Below are 15,648 nucleotides of genomic sequence, written 5' to 3'. Positions count from 1 at the left end.
TGTAAAAATAACTCAGTTCTTTGGTAGTGGCTATGGTGGAGCTTTCACACATTCAGTCAAATTAGCAAGTGGTGGAGGCCAGCAGGTGGATGGGGGAAAGGACTGGAGGTGGAGAGACGCAAGGCGGCCGCCAGTCCGACTGTCAGGTGAAATGAGCTTCAGGTAAGAAGTTATGACCTGCAGTCTATCTGGGTCAAACCAAGTTTAGGTGGAGTTTATTTTCCTTGTGCTAACTTTTTACAGTCAGTTACAATAACTCGTACTGTGTACTAGCTAGCATGATGGAGTTTCTGTACAGTTGGGTGGGTGTTATGATGTTACTGGTGAACTTTATTTTATTCATATGGTTAGTTAGTAGAGCCAACCGTGCCATAAAAAACGGAATCCTCTGGTATTCAGAGTTAATATTATGCGTTTTGTATTGAGCTGAAAATAAAAGCGATTTGTCCCGTACTTCAGCTACAATAAAAAAAGACAAAAAGCTGGAGTTATTCTGTGTCTTTGCTGCACAGCTGCCTCTTCTTCTCTCGTTCTCCCTCTCCTGCTGCTACTTCAATCATGAAACTGATCAATGATCAGCTGATCGGCGTTTCTGCCACAAGTCCCGTCTCTCTTGCTTGTTTATCTCCCGCTTTGCGCCAGAAAGAGGAAACTAGCAGAGGTCGTGTTAAACAGCAGAAGCGCCTTTAAACTTGATAAGCTGTTGTTAGAATTTATTTAATATCACTTTCTAGTATCAGCTGATGTTTGTTGGAGCCACAGCTGTAAAAGCTGCTGGCCATGATATCGGTTTGGTTATCTGGTGAGAGGGAAACATGAAGATGAAACCAGGAGATGTCCTTACTGAATCATCAGCGCTGAACAGGTGATGGAGAAATAGGTTTTACCTTTTAGGTGACATGAATGGGTTGAAGGAAAGCCATGAACTGTTTCTGAGAGACAACTTACACCTTTTCTATATAGCTGACAGCTGGTAACTGTGCAGGGGCGGGTCTAGCAAAGTTTTGCCATGGGGCCAGGTAGAGCATTAACAGGGAAAGGGGGCACAAAGAAATACTTTTCTTTCTTATTCTCATTTAAAATTTCTAGCTTTCAACAAATAATTATCCGAATCTTACAACCAAAGTTTTCATCCGATGTCAAATTTATAGAAATCCATTATTGTACATAGTAAGTTTTTTTCAGGGTCCCAACATAATTTCTTCAGAAGAAAGTACTGTACATGATGCCAGTATTTTCCCACATTTTCTAGATACTGTACTAGTACTTTGTGTAAAATGCCATCGACAAGTCAGTTAAGTTTTATTCTTTCTCACCTGTCTTTCTGTCTCCTTTCACTTTTAAAAGGTTGCCATGTTAGAAAAAATATTTTGCCCTGCCATGCTGTTTATTGATGTGGTAAATAAATAGTTTATGAAAATATCACTAAATCTGTCATTTATTATTTTTAATATTCAGTAATGGTCATGTCTCACCTCTAGTCTTCTCTGTCTTAATTTCAGGTTTCCACCATATGTTGTAGATAGTTCAGGAAGTTAACTCAACCAAGCAGTCTTTGGGTTTCGGCTAAGTACTGCTTAGAATACCAGAATAGGGAGGATGGTGTAGGTTTAAGTTTATTAGATTGATACATATGTACCAACAAGACAGTGTACATCACTGTCACAACGACGTTTGTTTTCATTCAAAGGCTTTATGGTTTTTCCTATAATACCTGGTGGGCCGGTCTCTAGTCAAAATGCCCGGGCTGATTTTTTGTCCCAGTCCAGCCCTGCCTAAAATTAATGTATATTTATTAGGGAAAAAAACATAGATTTTTCCATGTGACAGTGAGAACATTGAGCTTAACAAGTAAGGTCCAGTTATTTGTTTTAACAAACATTTCTGGCACATCCTCAACATCCTAACACCAAGACTTTAATATTTGAGACTGCTGTTAAGCAGGTCAAGTCAGAAATGAAATTTCATGCTCATCTGAGGCTACAGATATACAAAACCCAATTTACTTCACACCAGCTCATTTCTCATATGTAGGAAAAGGTAAGTTCATTAAATGAAACTTAAAGGCTCTTTGGCTCACGTCTTCATCTGGATGGTACAGCATAACCAGGTTAAGACAAATGCGTCATCTCTACAAAATATATTTGTGAGTGTTTTTCAGTGTTTTCAATTATTTGTTTTAATTTTATTTTTCATTGTTCACTGTGGCCTGGTAAACATTTTATCAATATATATTTCACAAGGCCATCGTTAAATATTTACAAGAAATCAGGCATTATACAGTGTGTAAACCTCAATCCAGTGTGATTTGGATGCTCACCAGAAAATGTAGCCAGATATCAGCTGGGTTTAGATACATTTCAGATAAGATAACCTTTGTTAGTCCCAGAGTTGGGGAAATTCAAATTATTACTGCAGCAGAGTACACAAGGCAGGAACAAATGAACACATGCAGCATACCTGACATCAATAATGCTATGCAAAAATAGAAGAAATATAGACTAAGAAATAGATATGTACTTATATATTTAAGTCTATATATCTATATCCATCTATCTATATATATCTGTATCATTGATCTGTATACATACATGTACATATATATGATGCAATAATACAGATTACTATTAGAAGAAGAATGAAACATTTCATAGTGCAGTGTTTGGGTGTTAATAGTAGCAGGTATTTAGTATTGCACACTGATATATGTAAAGAGCCCAGTGTGTGTGCATATGTGGTGTACATTCACTGCTGTTGTGCAGTGTACAATTTGACAACAGCTAGAGGGAAAGGCCTCCAAAATGTCCCCTTTGCACACCGTGGGTGCAGCAGCCTGTCACTGGAGGGACTGCTTAGTGTTGTCAGAGTGACCTGTATGGGGTGGGAGCTGTTATCTGACAGAGATAACTACCTCCACTGGGTCAAGAGGGCATCCCAGAACAGAGCTAGTTTTCGTGATCAACCTTTTCAGTTTCTTCCTGTCCCCAGCAGACCACACTATAAAACATGGACAATACCACCAAAGAGTCCTAGAAGGTCTTCAGGAGCTCTCCCTGCTCCCTTCCAAAAGACTTCTCTGTTGCAAATACAACCGTCTCGTCTCTATCCTTTTGTGTACATGGACTCTCTGTTGTTACTCCAGATCAGTTTATTGGTCAGATCACTTATATGAGTCAGCTATCTTAATGCCCATTCTCTGGATGTTCACTGGTGTAGGTGGAGTCCACTACCTGCTCCTTGGTTTTCGGAGTGTTGATCTGGAAGTGGTTCTGCTGGCACCAGTTGGAAAAAGTCCTCAGTCAGTTTCTCTGTATTCCCTGTTGTCCTGTTGTCAGTAAAGTACACAATGAGGAGATGCTGTCATTGCCCACTCATTGTTTCAAAATAGAGATAGCCTACATAGTTCATACATATGAGAGACTGTTATGAGTCAATTAGGAGAAAGCGTTAAATGAGCTGTGGGCCACTGCTGGCACTGTCATCACATTGGAGGGTCACTTTAGTTTTCAAGTAGTATAAAAACAAACAAGAAAAACCCCACAAATATTTCAGAAAATGTAGTGTTTTGTTTGTTTGTCACTGAATAGTGTTGGAATAAAGTGTGAAAATTGTGAAGGATTAAAATATTCCAAGAGCTCAAATTACTTCACCAAAACATGTTTCAATCATATTTTATCAACACAAATTTCACAGGTTTATTGAATATGAATAACTCGTGTAATTCAACTCAATTGTTCGAGCTCGTGCCAAAGCAAAACATCTGTGTGCAACCAATGTCGACTATTAACGGTTGGCGCCGCTTTGGAAGCAGAAACTGTTGGTTTGAAAGCCTTTAGTGTCTCCTTGTGGCGGGACTCTTATACTGCACTGCAAGATGTCGAGCAGTGTCAGCCGTATGCTAGAAAGTGATACATTAAAATTTCTGGGGTCACCATGAAGAGCTTACGTCCTTTCTTGGTCAGTGTGTAAAATGTGGCACAGCAGAATGAAGAATACTGATGGGCAGGGCTGGACTGGGACAAAAAATCAGCCCGGGCATTTTGACTAGAGACCGGCCCACCAGGTATTATAGGAAAAACCATAAAGCCTTTGAATGAAAACAAACGTCGTTGTGACAGTGATGTACACTGTCTTGTTGGTACATATGTATCAATCTAATAAACTTAAACCTACACCATCCTCCCTATTCTGGTATTCTAAACAGTACTTAGCTGAAACCCAAAGACTGCTTGGTTGAGTTAACTTCCTGAACTATCTACAACATATGGTGGAAACCTGAAATTAAGACAGAGAAGACTAGAGGTGAGACATGACCATTACTGAATATTAAAAATAATAAATGACAGATTTAGTGATATTTTCATAAACTATTTATTTACCACATCAATAAACAGCATGGCAGGGCAAAATATTTTTTCTAACATGGCAACCTTTTAAAAGTGAAAGGAGACAGAAAGACAGGTGAGAAAGAATAAAACTTAACTGACTTTTCGATGGCATTTTACACAAAGTACTAGTACAGTATCTAGAAAATGTGGGAAAATACTGGCATCATGTACAGTACTTTCTTCTGAAGAAATTATGTTGGGACCCTGAAAAAAACTTACTATGTACAATAATGGATTTCTATAAATTTGACATCGGATGAAAACTTTGGTTGTAAGATTCGGATAATTATTTGTTGAAAGCTAGAAATTTTAAATGAGAATAATCTGTTCAGCGCTGATGATTCAGTAAGGACATCTCCTGGTTTCATCTTCATGTTTCCCTCTCACCAGATAACCAAACCGATATCATGACCAGCAGCTTTTACAGCTGTGGCTCCAACAAACATCAGCTGATACTAGAAAGTGATATTAAATAAATTCTAACAACAGCTTATCAGGTTTAAAGGCGCTTCTGCTGTTTAACACGACCTCTGCTAGTTTCCTCTTTCTGGCGCAAAGCGGGAGATAAACAAGCAAGAGAGACGGGACTTGTGGCAGAAACGCCGATCAGCTGATCATTGATCAGTTTCATGATTGAAGTAGCAGCAGGAGAGGGAGAACGAGAGAAGAAGAGGCAGCTGTGCAGCAAAGACACAGAATAACTCCAGCTTTGTGTCTTTTTTTTATTGTAGCTGAAGTACCCAAAGTGTCGGCTGTAGCCCCCTGGGTGGGGTCACGTAATAATAGAAATTCTGTTTGAAATTACTTACAAGTTTGCACAGATACATGTTTAAATAAATGTATTTTATTTATATAAAAAGTGAGTTAAAAATTAAAAAAATGGAGATGGTTAAGATTGTGATGTTTCTCTTTACTCTGACCTACATTTACTGCTCTTGTAGTAAAATATGTGTCTCAATGATTGGACTTAACACTTTGCACATGACTCGGTAGCATTAGCGCTTTATACCGACCAGCCTGTGTTGTTTGCTTTTTGAATAAATTTTCAAGGAAAAGCATCAGTCTCTCTTGTATTGATTGCAGATTGGGTAGGTCCTTGCAGATTCTCTGGTTTTTAAGTGGACTTTTTATGTTTTAAAAATGGAGTTCATCATTTGGTTTTCTCTTACATATTTACACTGACCTGCTTACTATTGCTCAGGTTATCTGTTGGGAAAATCTGCTAATAGACTGGTTGTCTTTTAAAAGATCCTGGGAACTTCTGCAACTTCATGTAACGGTAAAAAGTGTGACAACCAACCCCAGTCTACCCCATACAAATGTGTTTTTTTTTAAAAGATATGTAATTAATTAATTATTGGGATGTTTTTACTTTTTTTTTTTTTAATGCACAAGAGTCCATGAAATGCTTTTAGCTAATGCAGCATTACATGTCATTATTAAAAACCAAAATGCAGGTGAATAATATAACAATGGGTAGTCTGCTAGAGATTCAATAAAATAAGACAGGCGCACACATTTATAGCTTGGTATGTGAACGCAGAACAAAGAGGAAGTGGCACCTACCTGGCAAACTAGAAAGAATGAGTCTTGTTAAGGATAACCTTTTGCTCAGGGGGAAATTAGTATTTTATGACAGCACCCAATCCAAAATGCCTTCTGGGATGTTTATTCAAACTGTGGTGTATTTACCACAGAATATAAAAATCTCCTATATTCTTCAAAATCAAAAAGTCCAGGTTACAACTCACAAATAAAAAATTAAAAACTAAATAAGTCAACATGTATAAAGACAATAAAAAGTTCAAAATCGAATCTTACCCAACCCAGCACTGCTGGATGAGCGCATGAACAGCAGGCATGTAACTTGAATAGCTCTAATGTATTTCTACTTGATCTAAGTAGGTCTAGGTCATGCTATTTTCAGTTTTGGCTGTATTTTGTTGAAAAAAATTGTTCACTCCATACTAATTATTTGAGCTTTCCTTACTTGTTATTTTGCAGATAAACTGCATTGTCATACATACAGCGACGCAGGGATATATAATCATTTAAACTCATCAAAAGCAAACAGCAACAGCAAATTCAAAAGCCCATGAGCCACGCATCCGAGTCCCAGTTATATATAGTTTAGCATTTTAAAAGCTTTCTCTTTTGATAAACATGGTGGTGATTTTAGTTTGTGGCAGCAGCTAAAGCTTGGCTGAAGCAGACAGTGAGACTGGAAAAGAAAAAAAAAAAATCAAGACGTTGCAGTGATCCAGGGAAAGTAAACCTGAATGAAACGCTCTGGTGGGATCCTAAGTGAGCTGTGCATAAATAAATCCCTGTAAACCTCAACAGACTGACCCTTTTTTTAAATCCATGCTTGTGTGGCGAGACGAGGTTGGGATATAAAGTAAATACTCTTTGCAGTTTTAAAGAACGACAACGCCACCCTGGGAATTTCACCCAGAGAATACTGAAAGTAACACTAAATCACCAGAAAGGCACTTAGGTTCGCTATACTCAGTCCAGAGACGAGGTTCAATGATCAACAAATTCACAATTTATTAATAATTATTTAAAACACCATATAAAAGCACAATCATAAATATTCAAATATGCTTAAAAAGGTATTCAGAGCTGAGGCTTACCAGTGGAGGGGCAGGGATGCCACACACAAACTAAAGAAAGAAAACACACCCAAAACACAAGTGCAACAGACTATCACACACACTCACACTAATAAACTAAACAAGGCAGGTGTGTACACTCAAGGGATCCCACCACCAAGGCACCCTAGTCTCCTCCACGTCGGCACTCCGCATCTGAATAAAAGAAACAAAGAAAATGTTAATATATTACAACAAACTAATGTGTAGCACCGGGGGATAACCCAACTGCAGGACCACACTGGTGATCCACAGCTAGAAAAAGGGCCTCCCACCAGTGGCGTAACAGAGAATCCAAACTACAAATCAAAAAGCAATAAAACAACATACAATCTGAATAAAACTCTAAAATCTGGAGCAAACGGAATCGCCGTACTGCTCCAACTTGCCGTCCACACGACGATAAGTTAACAGTCAATCAATATGCACGCCAGCTGACTCCGATAACCGGCATGCATATGGCCGTTGTCCACGCCGACGTCCACTGTAAAAGCTGACAGCAGCAGGGAAAGAATTCTCACAACGGGAACAGACGGTAAAAGCACAGCAAGGCAAAACAGCAGCACTTCAGTTCGCGTAGCTTGGCGCAAAACTAAGGCCCACACTTCCTGCAAAACATAATAAATAATTACTATAAAAGAACAATAGAAGGCAGAGAGCGTAACAAAAGTTGATTACGTACCAAGTAAGCCGGGTCACAGAACATAAGCAGAATAGCTCAGAGGAGGCTTCTATAGCTACGACCAGCCGCGATGGAGACTTTAGAGTAACCCACAAACGATCTCTACCACACCGAGGAAGTCAGGTGACCAAAAAGGAGATCACAGGCAAGCGATGCAGAGACACTCAAATGGCCACTATTTATACCAGCGCCCCCTAATGGGCCAGGCTGAAAGTGGGTTGGACCGAGGGATAACATTCATCCTGCCACACTTGACTGCAAGCGTTTATTTAACACGTTCCCGTCTGCTTAAATAAAGTTGGGTTTTTTTGTTTATTATTCGGCCTGTCATTGCTCACAGTTGAGGTAAAGACGGTTAATGAAATACCGACTGTTATTTGTCCGCGAGGAAGTAGCTAATCCCCTGCTGACCTCTCTGTGCTGCAGACCGTGCGGAAGCGCTGCTCGGTGTAGCACCTGTGAGCCTCAGGACCTCCGTATCTGGCATCCATTAATTTAGCTTTTTAGTTTTAGGATGGAGGAGCTGAGGTGCAGCTCCCCTGTGCTTAAGTTGGACCTGAACAACTTCGACTCTCCCGGAGCAGAGAGCAACCGACACGTCTTAACGAACTCTCGCTCGCTTGAGTCTTGCGCTCGGCTGGGTGTAAAACCGGTTCAGCTTTTAATTAAATCTCTAAACGACTTCACTGCTGAGCAACAGGACACGCCGTTTGAGACAATGAGAGTCATGCATGAATCTTATGAAAAGGAGAGGCTGAAGACTTTACAAAAGTGCGGCCAGGAACGGCGGAGGATTATCCAGGCGGCCGGGGACAGGCGGCCATGCTGCAGTAAAGCCTCGGGCTTGGAGGTGTTGCCTGACACCAGACTGGAAGAGCGCTCAACAGAAATGCCCTATGCAGATCTCTGCTCTGAAGAGAAGGCTGTTAGCAGGTCCTCCTGCTCTGCTCCTAGTAAAAGGGATCCAGAGAGGAGCACATTGTGCAGCTTCAACCTGGGAGACCTCATACACTCCCCAGCTACCGAGAAGAAGCTGAAGAGGCTCACCAAGAGCATCCAAAAGCAGATGTGTGTCACAGTATCGGAGAGAGACCAGAAGATAGCTGCTCTGATGCTGGTGAAGCATGAGGAGGAACAGGCTCGTTTGAAGCTCAGCCAGCAGGAGGAATGGGAGCGACAGGAGGCCCGCAGGCAGGAGGAGGCCCAGCAAGTTCAGGCAGAAAAAAGAGGAGGAAGAAGCTGAAACGGAGTATGAAACGCTGGAACGAGGAGCTGGAGGCCCGCAGGAGGCTGAGGGAGCATCGAGAAAAAGAGAAAGCAGAACAGCTTAAGCAGGAGGTGCTGCTGCAAGAAGACCGATGGAGAAGGCTAAAAGAGGAGGTGGAAGTGTACCGCAGGGCAAAGATGGAGGGTACACAGGAGGAGGCGGAAGAGCGCAAACGCTACCAGGAGAAGCTGCTGACCGAGAAGGAGGAGGCGGGGAAGAGGGAGCGAGAGAGGGAGAGACAGGTGGCAGCGGAGAAGGAGGAGAAGGTCCTGAGGAGCAAGATGCTGAAGGAGAAGGAGGAGCGGAAGAGGCTGCAGGAGGAAAACCATAAAGAGCTGCTGAGACACATCTTGCTGAAACACCAGGTTGAGCTGCAGGGGGAGGAAGAGGAGGCGCAGAGGAGGAGCACACTGGAGAAGAAGTTGCAGCGCTCCTGCCAAAGGCGTGCCAAGTCTGTAGAGGCACGACTCGAAGAGCTTCGGGAGCGGGCTGCCCGGGAGGAGGAGATGAGTCAAAGAGTGCAGCTGAGGGCCGAGCTGCAGAGCGTCCAGCAGCTCACACACAAGCAGATCCTGGTCCAGCTGAGCCAGAGACGCATGGAGAGAGCCGCCCTGCACGCCTCAGCGCAGCACAGACGCAGAGCTCAGAAAACCCGGCAGAACAACAAACACAGGCAGCTCTGCCACCAGAGGCTCAGAGAGGAACTACAGAGAGAGGAGGAGGCGGCGAGGAGAGTCAGAGAGAGCCGCATTTCCACAAAGGAGCAGAAGAGGGAGCAGCTGAGAAGGCAGCGAGAGCAGATACAGGAGGAGGCACAGAGGCTGGCTCGGGCCTCCTTTCACATGAGGGAGAGAGTGAGGCAGCAGACGCACAGCCGGACCTTTGATCAGATGGCGCTTGAGGCTCAGCTGACTGCGTCTTTAAACCGCATGAATCTGTGAACTCTATTCAGACTCTGTTTTGCACCTGTACACTCACCCAGAGCTGCTTAGAAAAGGATCTGCAGTCAAATAATAGCTCCAGAGACTTGCAGAAATACTGAGACACATCACTGTTCTCTGCACTTTGAATGTAAATGAATTTAAATTCATTATAAATGGTCCCCGAGATGCAAGGGCCCTTGAACATCATATCAGAGCTGTTCTTAAAAATCATTTTTGGCCATTGTAATGACAGACACATGAACATTTGGTGATTTTAATAATCCAAAAAGTCAACTTTTTATTTGATAGAGTGCAGTAGCTGGGATACAGTTTCAAAGACTTCCAAACGGTTTCATTTCATTTTATTTAGTTGAGGTTAACTGCTTAGATCAGCAAGACCTCTGAGTGACCTCCTGTCAGGGTAAACTTTACAGGCACCATTGTTTCCTCAACCATTTGTGTTCAGTACTTCACAGCAGTGTATTCATTTATATTTGACCCCTGGCTAGTTCTTAAGCCTGAGATGAGATTGATTGTGTAGCAACACATTATATGCAACCCACATTCAACTAGTGACAACAAATATAACCATCCGGCACTTAAAGATTGATGGCTAGAGCGTTTAGCTGTTAGTAGACTTCAAATAAGAGGGGAGGGGATAGTCTGCAGAGGTTGGAAAGGAATCAAAGTGCAGTCCTACTGCAATGCTCTGAATGAGCTATGAGGACACGAGGCAAGAGTTAATGTTTGCTAGACCACGGTGTTGCCTGTTTTCCTGTTAGTCTGACTACTGTGTGTTATAAAATCTTTATACCACTTGAAGATTTTTATTACGTGCAAGATTCAAACAGAACAACGCTGTATCACTTTAATGCTAGGCCATAACAGATGTTTGATTTCACCATTAGCAGCATGATCATGTGTGCCACATTTTTAATAATTACATGAACTGTAAACGGGAGCACTTCCTGTATTCAAATTGGGGTCACATGTAGGACAAATCATCAAAGAACTCCAAGGAACTCTCTTTTCAGACAATAGTAAAGAAATCTTTATTCTCATGGCATGGTGTTCAACTTAAAAAAAAAACAAAAAACTCCAGCAAATGAGCCCTGATCAGGGAGTTCATAAAAACACTGGATTTTATTCTAGTGGTGTTCCACCAATGGCAAGCTTCCACCGAGGGTCAGAGTGGAATTTTCCACCAGTAGGAGGAAACAGGAGTCATCAATATTTATCAGACAAACAAAAATTAAATAAGCAACACTAGACAGCATCAACCACAGACAGTGATTTAAGGCATTCTTGAAGACAAAGTTTTTTTTAAAGTAGTTAAAATCCAAGTCCTCGGTTGAATCAGGGTATTTGGTGGCCTGTCATTTATAAACCCAAAAACCTTCCTTTTGGCTAATACTCCTTTGTCATGTCTTCTGTGGTCACTTCCAAAGGTTTGTAGAGCAGATGGGTTACATTGATGCAAACCTAATTGGTCTCTAACCTGTGCATGTGTTTTCATATGGGTTCATACATGAACTGTGTTTAGAGCTTAATGAATAAAGGACAAATTTAAGTGTAAAATATCTTAACTTTGGTTTACAATACAAAAACTATGAAATTAAAATTCAATCTCAAGATATTTAGTGTAGCTGTTAAAAGGGGAATTCTGCTCCACACGTTAAACATAAGTAAACAAGCTTTAGGTCAGTCGATGCAGCAATGTACAGCGTTGTGTGACGAAAACAAAAAAGAATCAAGTATAAAGTAAATAAATAAGCCATTATAAAACCAGAAGACATTTCACGTGTTTCAATATTTCACATGTTGCACACACTAAAGGAGCTGAAAGAAGGAAAGTAAAGGTAAAAATTGCTCTAACTGGCAGTGAGTCAATAAAACATCTGTAACCTCCAGAATCTGCTTGATAGTTCTTGATACGTACCTCACCTGCTGCCAGGAACCCGTCTCCGTCTAACGTATCACCTAACATGAGAGTTGCTGGACCAGTTTACCGGTTGGTCTTCTCATTTGGCTGCAGTTATTATCACTTCACATTGAGAGGTTCAAACCTTTGCCCCTTTTCTGTGTTTGGATGTTCTCCGCGTGTCCCTGGTTTTGTCCCAGCCTTATTCCACACTGCACAAGCATGAATGCTCAGTCAGAGAGATGATTCTAAATTAGCGTTAGCTGCAGCTGTGAGTGCGAACAGTTGGCCCGCGCCTCTGTGATAGCAGACAGACGGTAACCTGTCCAGGCTGCCTCTCACTCAACACGATCCCCACCATAAACCAACTCAGACAAACAACATTATAAAAAAAACTTTGTAGTTTGTATTATTGCACATTTATAATCTGAAAATCCGGCCATATTTTCAAACTCTTAGCCGTAAAATATAATAATATAAAGTGTACGCCCTAGAGACCTTATTTTCTAGGTGAGAGAGTATCGAATTATTTGGTTGTTCCTGTAAATCTATTCACCTTTCAGGATATTTAATACCTCAACATACCTTCAGCGGACCGTGGCAACAAATGAGAACTGTTTCTGCTTCCTCTGAATGGAAACTCAATTCAGCTATGAAACTATATTAGTTACCCGATTCTTTATCACCTCCCGGAAAGCTTTTTGACACCCAAACAATAGCCTGACACAAATCCAAGTTACACTGAAATAAGAGGACCAAGGTAGACTCTGTCAAAGCCTATTTTGTCCTCTGATCATTGTGGCATACAGTACAGGTGCTCAGAGTTTTCCTTTCACCCCCTTTTAAAATAAATTGCCCTCATGTTTTCTTTTAGTCATCGTGCAGTCCGAGGGCCAGCAACATCGGAAGCCCCACACCGATGATGAGGGTGAGGCTCTCCAGGAGCCCCAAGTGTCTCTGCTGGTGGGCTTCGGCTCCAGACTGCTGCTCGGAGTCCAAGGGCAGCTCATCAGTCCTGCTGCTGCTGATCTCAGGGAGAACATGCACCGTGGCCACATAGAGAAACGTCCCCGCTGAGAAGAGCATTCCCACTCCCGTTGCACTGAGCTGATTCTCAGATGAGCTTCCAGACTGCAGACACAGCACACATCAAGTTAAATAACTCAGACCCAGCAACCGTCTAGTCACTGGGATTTAATGCATCTCCTTTCAAGCAGACACGACAGTCAGATTGTGCTTTCTTACTGCATATAATATGAAGTAAGTGGCAATAGCAACTATAGGCGCTGCAGCTGAAAAGGCCAGTAAGTGTCCCTGAATGAACTTCTTCTCGAGGCCTCCGTGCATCAGAAAGGAGACCAAGCCAAAAGCGGCGGGCGCCTAAACAGGAGACGGGAAAGACGGTCAATGGCATCGTGCTGGTCACCCAGACATCTGTTCATTTCAATGAGCCGTTCTCTCACCTTGTGCAGAATCACAGCAAAAAACACTACAACTTGTACTGTCACTTGACCTGTAGCCACAGCAGCACCCAGAGCAAATCCATCAGCTAAAAGCAAACAAAGAGATTATTACTCTATGGTACAGCTACTTCTTTTATGTGGATTTGTATAGGTCTCCGGTCTTTAAGATCTGCATCATGGATGATTGTTGTTTGATTTGTGACTGCTGTCAAGCTTGGTTGTCCCCGTTTAAATAACTGTAAAGTTAGATCCTGCAGGCTGTGCTGCAGAATCACATGCTGAGTCACACGGGGGCATAAGGAACGTTTCCTTATAAACTTTCCACCCCTGTGACCTCGAAGCCAGTGAAACAGTGCGTCTCAAGCAAAAGCAAGAGAATAAATATGCAGAGGAGAGGTTTGGCTGTGTCACGTACCTGCAGCGTGAATAACCAGGCCCAACGTGGCTGTGAAGTGGACGCTGTTGGACAAACAAGTCGTCTGGTCTGAAATTAGACATCGCACACGCTGAGGTGGTTAACAAATCTGTGGAGGCAACACTCTGCAATGTAAAGCTGGCGTGAGAGTTCTGATAACTTGCCGCGTGTGGAAAGGTAGCTTCCTATCTGATCGACGACAAACATGAAGGTGAACCCGAGCGTCAAAGCCACCCCAATGAGGAACCGAGGTGGGCCTCTCTCTGCCACGGTCCCATTTTCTTTACTGGAATTTAGACCGGATGACACATCAGAGGATGACGCTGGAGACGGAAGATGAAGAACAGAAAGAGCTTTTGATGAGCTTGTTTTTGTTGTTTTTACAGAGAGCAGCTTTTTCATCTGCCACCTGCCTCATCAATCATCTGGAGGCTACAATCAAACACATGCAAATTTGGTGGGTTAGCACACCCACATAAACACAAAGCTTGCACAGCAACCATTCTGCTTCGTTGTCATGTGCATGTTTGAGCTTTCCTGCTCACCTTTCCACGAGTCTTCCAGCAAACCCACTCCCTCTGGGATGGTGATGGCCAGCGCTGTCCCACACAGCAGACCTGCCCCCAGGATGGAAACGAACTGCAGGCTTTTCTAGGGTTAAGACACGTGATTTCAGCAGATGACTGAGATTCCCCTCACAAGTTCTAGTTGTTCAACAAGTTTCCAAAACAACAGCCTTGCACATTATGAAGGCACGACAAATAAGACAAGATGAAGTAGATCCAGACAGTCCGCTATAAACAAAGACTGTGGGAAATCACTTACCTCAGACAGTCTGAACAACAGTGGGATGAATCCGAGCAGAAAGGAGCCTACAAACATCGCCACAGATATAAATGTAATAATCAGCCCTCCGTCCATGGCGACGACTTCTTCCTAACACAAGTATTTACCCGGTTCGCCCCTTTGCTTTCATTTCAGCGTTAGCTCCTACTGAGATCCGGGACGGTGTGCGTTCTCATTGGGTCGCTGGAGTTTAATCTCTACCATCAGACAACACCAGAATGCTGTTCTGCCTTTCCACGTCGCACCGCCGTGGCCGCCCCCCTCGTTTGCTACACAGCTGCTTCCCAAGCAGCAGCACCAAGTGTCCGACAGCGAGAACTGCAACCTGAGTGGAAGCAAAACTCCATTCCTCTGTGCCCCAGTTAAACATAACCCAGGCCGGTTTTGACAGGGTGGGTTAAAAGGTATTTTCTGGAGAGGTTTTACGCGCCCATCCCACACTGTAGGACAACAAAGGCGTTAATTGCATCTTTTAGGGCTTCGATTGCGCAATTGTTCACCACCCGTTTTCAGTTTGGAGTAAAATCTCAATCTCAACAAAGTACTCCCAGACCACACTAAGTGGACACTATAAAGAGCACAGTGAGTGTGTTAAAGACGAATTCCTTCACAACGCGAGGCTCCTGATGGAAGAAGAGGGAGTGTAGGTCACTGGCAGGACAGGTTACATAAGAAGTCGATACACTCCTTTTTGCATACCATTAATATAGTTTAGTACGTAAGTAAAGTTTGTAAGTTTTATGTCAATTGCTATTAAAATAAAGCACTGTGCAACAATTAAAACACGCTATCAAAAGAGAGAGTAAAACACAAGAAAATGTATAGAGGGCCACAAGTGCCAAAATAAATTACATACAAATTAAAGAATTAAATTTCATTTATTCATTGAAATTGGAAATAATTCTTATAAATGAAATGAACAGATGTTTAATTATTTAAATATTTATTCATTTTCAATTTAAATTAATTCACTACACATTTAATTAATATGTTATTTTCTGTATTGGCCTGCCATACAGTTCAAAAGTGAGAAACAGATTGAGACAGAAAGGTGCTTTAGTTTGAGTGTTTCAGAAATGGCTGAATAAC

General features: G+C 42.2%; 2 protein-coding genes and 1 long non-coding RNA gene across 4 annotated transcripts in view; 1 reads left to right on the top strand and 2 right to left on the bottom strand.

Moving 5' to 3' along the window:
• The window catches only part of LOC145419609 (uncharacterized), a 239,184-nt gene extending 234,250 nt beyond the window's left edge, over positions 1-4,934 (bottom strand). Inside the window, exon 1 of the long non-coding RNA XR_013900910.1 lies at positions 4,653-4,934. This is a non-coding gene — a long non-coding RNA (uncharacterized LOC145419609). The remainder of the gene's footprint in view (positions 1-4,652) is intronic.
• A 3,209-nt stretch (positions 4,935-8,143) lies between these two features.
• Positions 8,144-11,027, top strand: LOC113035297 (uncharacterized). Its single transcript, XM_026190782.2, is given in 2 exon segments — positions 8,144-8,944; positions 8,947-11,027. Coding segments are annotated over 2 exon segments (1,692 nt in total). The 5' UTR covers positions 8,144-8,238; the 3' UTR covers positions 9,933-11,027.
• On the bottom strand, positions 10,942-15,263 carry LOC113035298 (zinc transporter ZIP9). 2 transcript variants are annotated; one of them, XM_026190783.2, is made up of 7 exons: positions 14,539-15,263; positions 14,259-14,364; positions 13,878-14,036; positions 13,714-13,782; positions 13,299-13,384; positions 13,081-13,215; positions 10,942-12,966 (listed from the first exon to the last, which is right to left on the bottom strand). In XM_026190783.2, the coding sequence occupies exons 1-7, from the start codon at positions 14,632-14,634 to the stop codon at positions 12,706-12,708; spliced, it is 912 nt and encodes a 303-aa protein (XP_026046568.2). In that variant the 5' UTR covers positions 14,635-15,263; the 3' UTR covers positions 10,942-12,705. The 2 variants fall into 2 exon arrangements, with proteins under 2 accessions (XP_026046568.2, XP_080143874.1); XM_080287748.1 differs by lacking the exon at positions 14,539-15,263 and having other exon boundaries at positions 13,878-14,145; positions 14,259-14,349.
• Between the last annotated feature and the right edge of the window lie 385 nt (positions 15,264-15,648).

The sequence above is a fragment of the Astatotilapia calliptera genome, chromosome 13, assembly GCF_964374335.1.
Source record: "Astatotilapia calliptera chromosome 13, fAstCal68.1, whole genome shotgun sequence".
Classification (NCBI taxonomy): Eukaryota; Metazoa; Chordata; class Actinopteri; order Cichliformes; family Cichlidae; genus Astatotilapia; species Astatotilapia calliptera.
The sequence above is the reverse complement of the archived record's forward strand: the minus strand, read 5'-3'. Positions and strand labels throughout refer to the sequence as shown.

Excerpts from the sequence above, each read along its gene's own strand:
- LOC113035298 (XM_026190783.2), bottom strand. The coding sequence starts at position 14,634 with ATGGACGGAGGGCTGATTATTACATTTATATCTGTGGCGATGTTTGTA. Across the intron at positions 14,037-14,258 it reads GCTGGAAGACTCGTGGAAAG|CGTCATCCTCTGATGTGTCA; the intron begins GTGAGCAGGAAA and ends TTCCGTCTCCAG. Across the intron at positions 13,783-13,877 it reads AAGCTACCTTTCCACACGCG|ACCAGACGACTTGTTTGTCC; the intron begins GCAAGTTATCAG and ends GTCTAATTTCAG.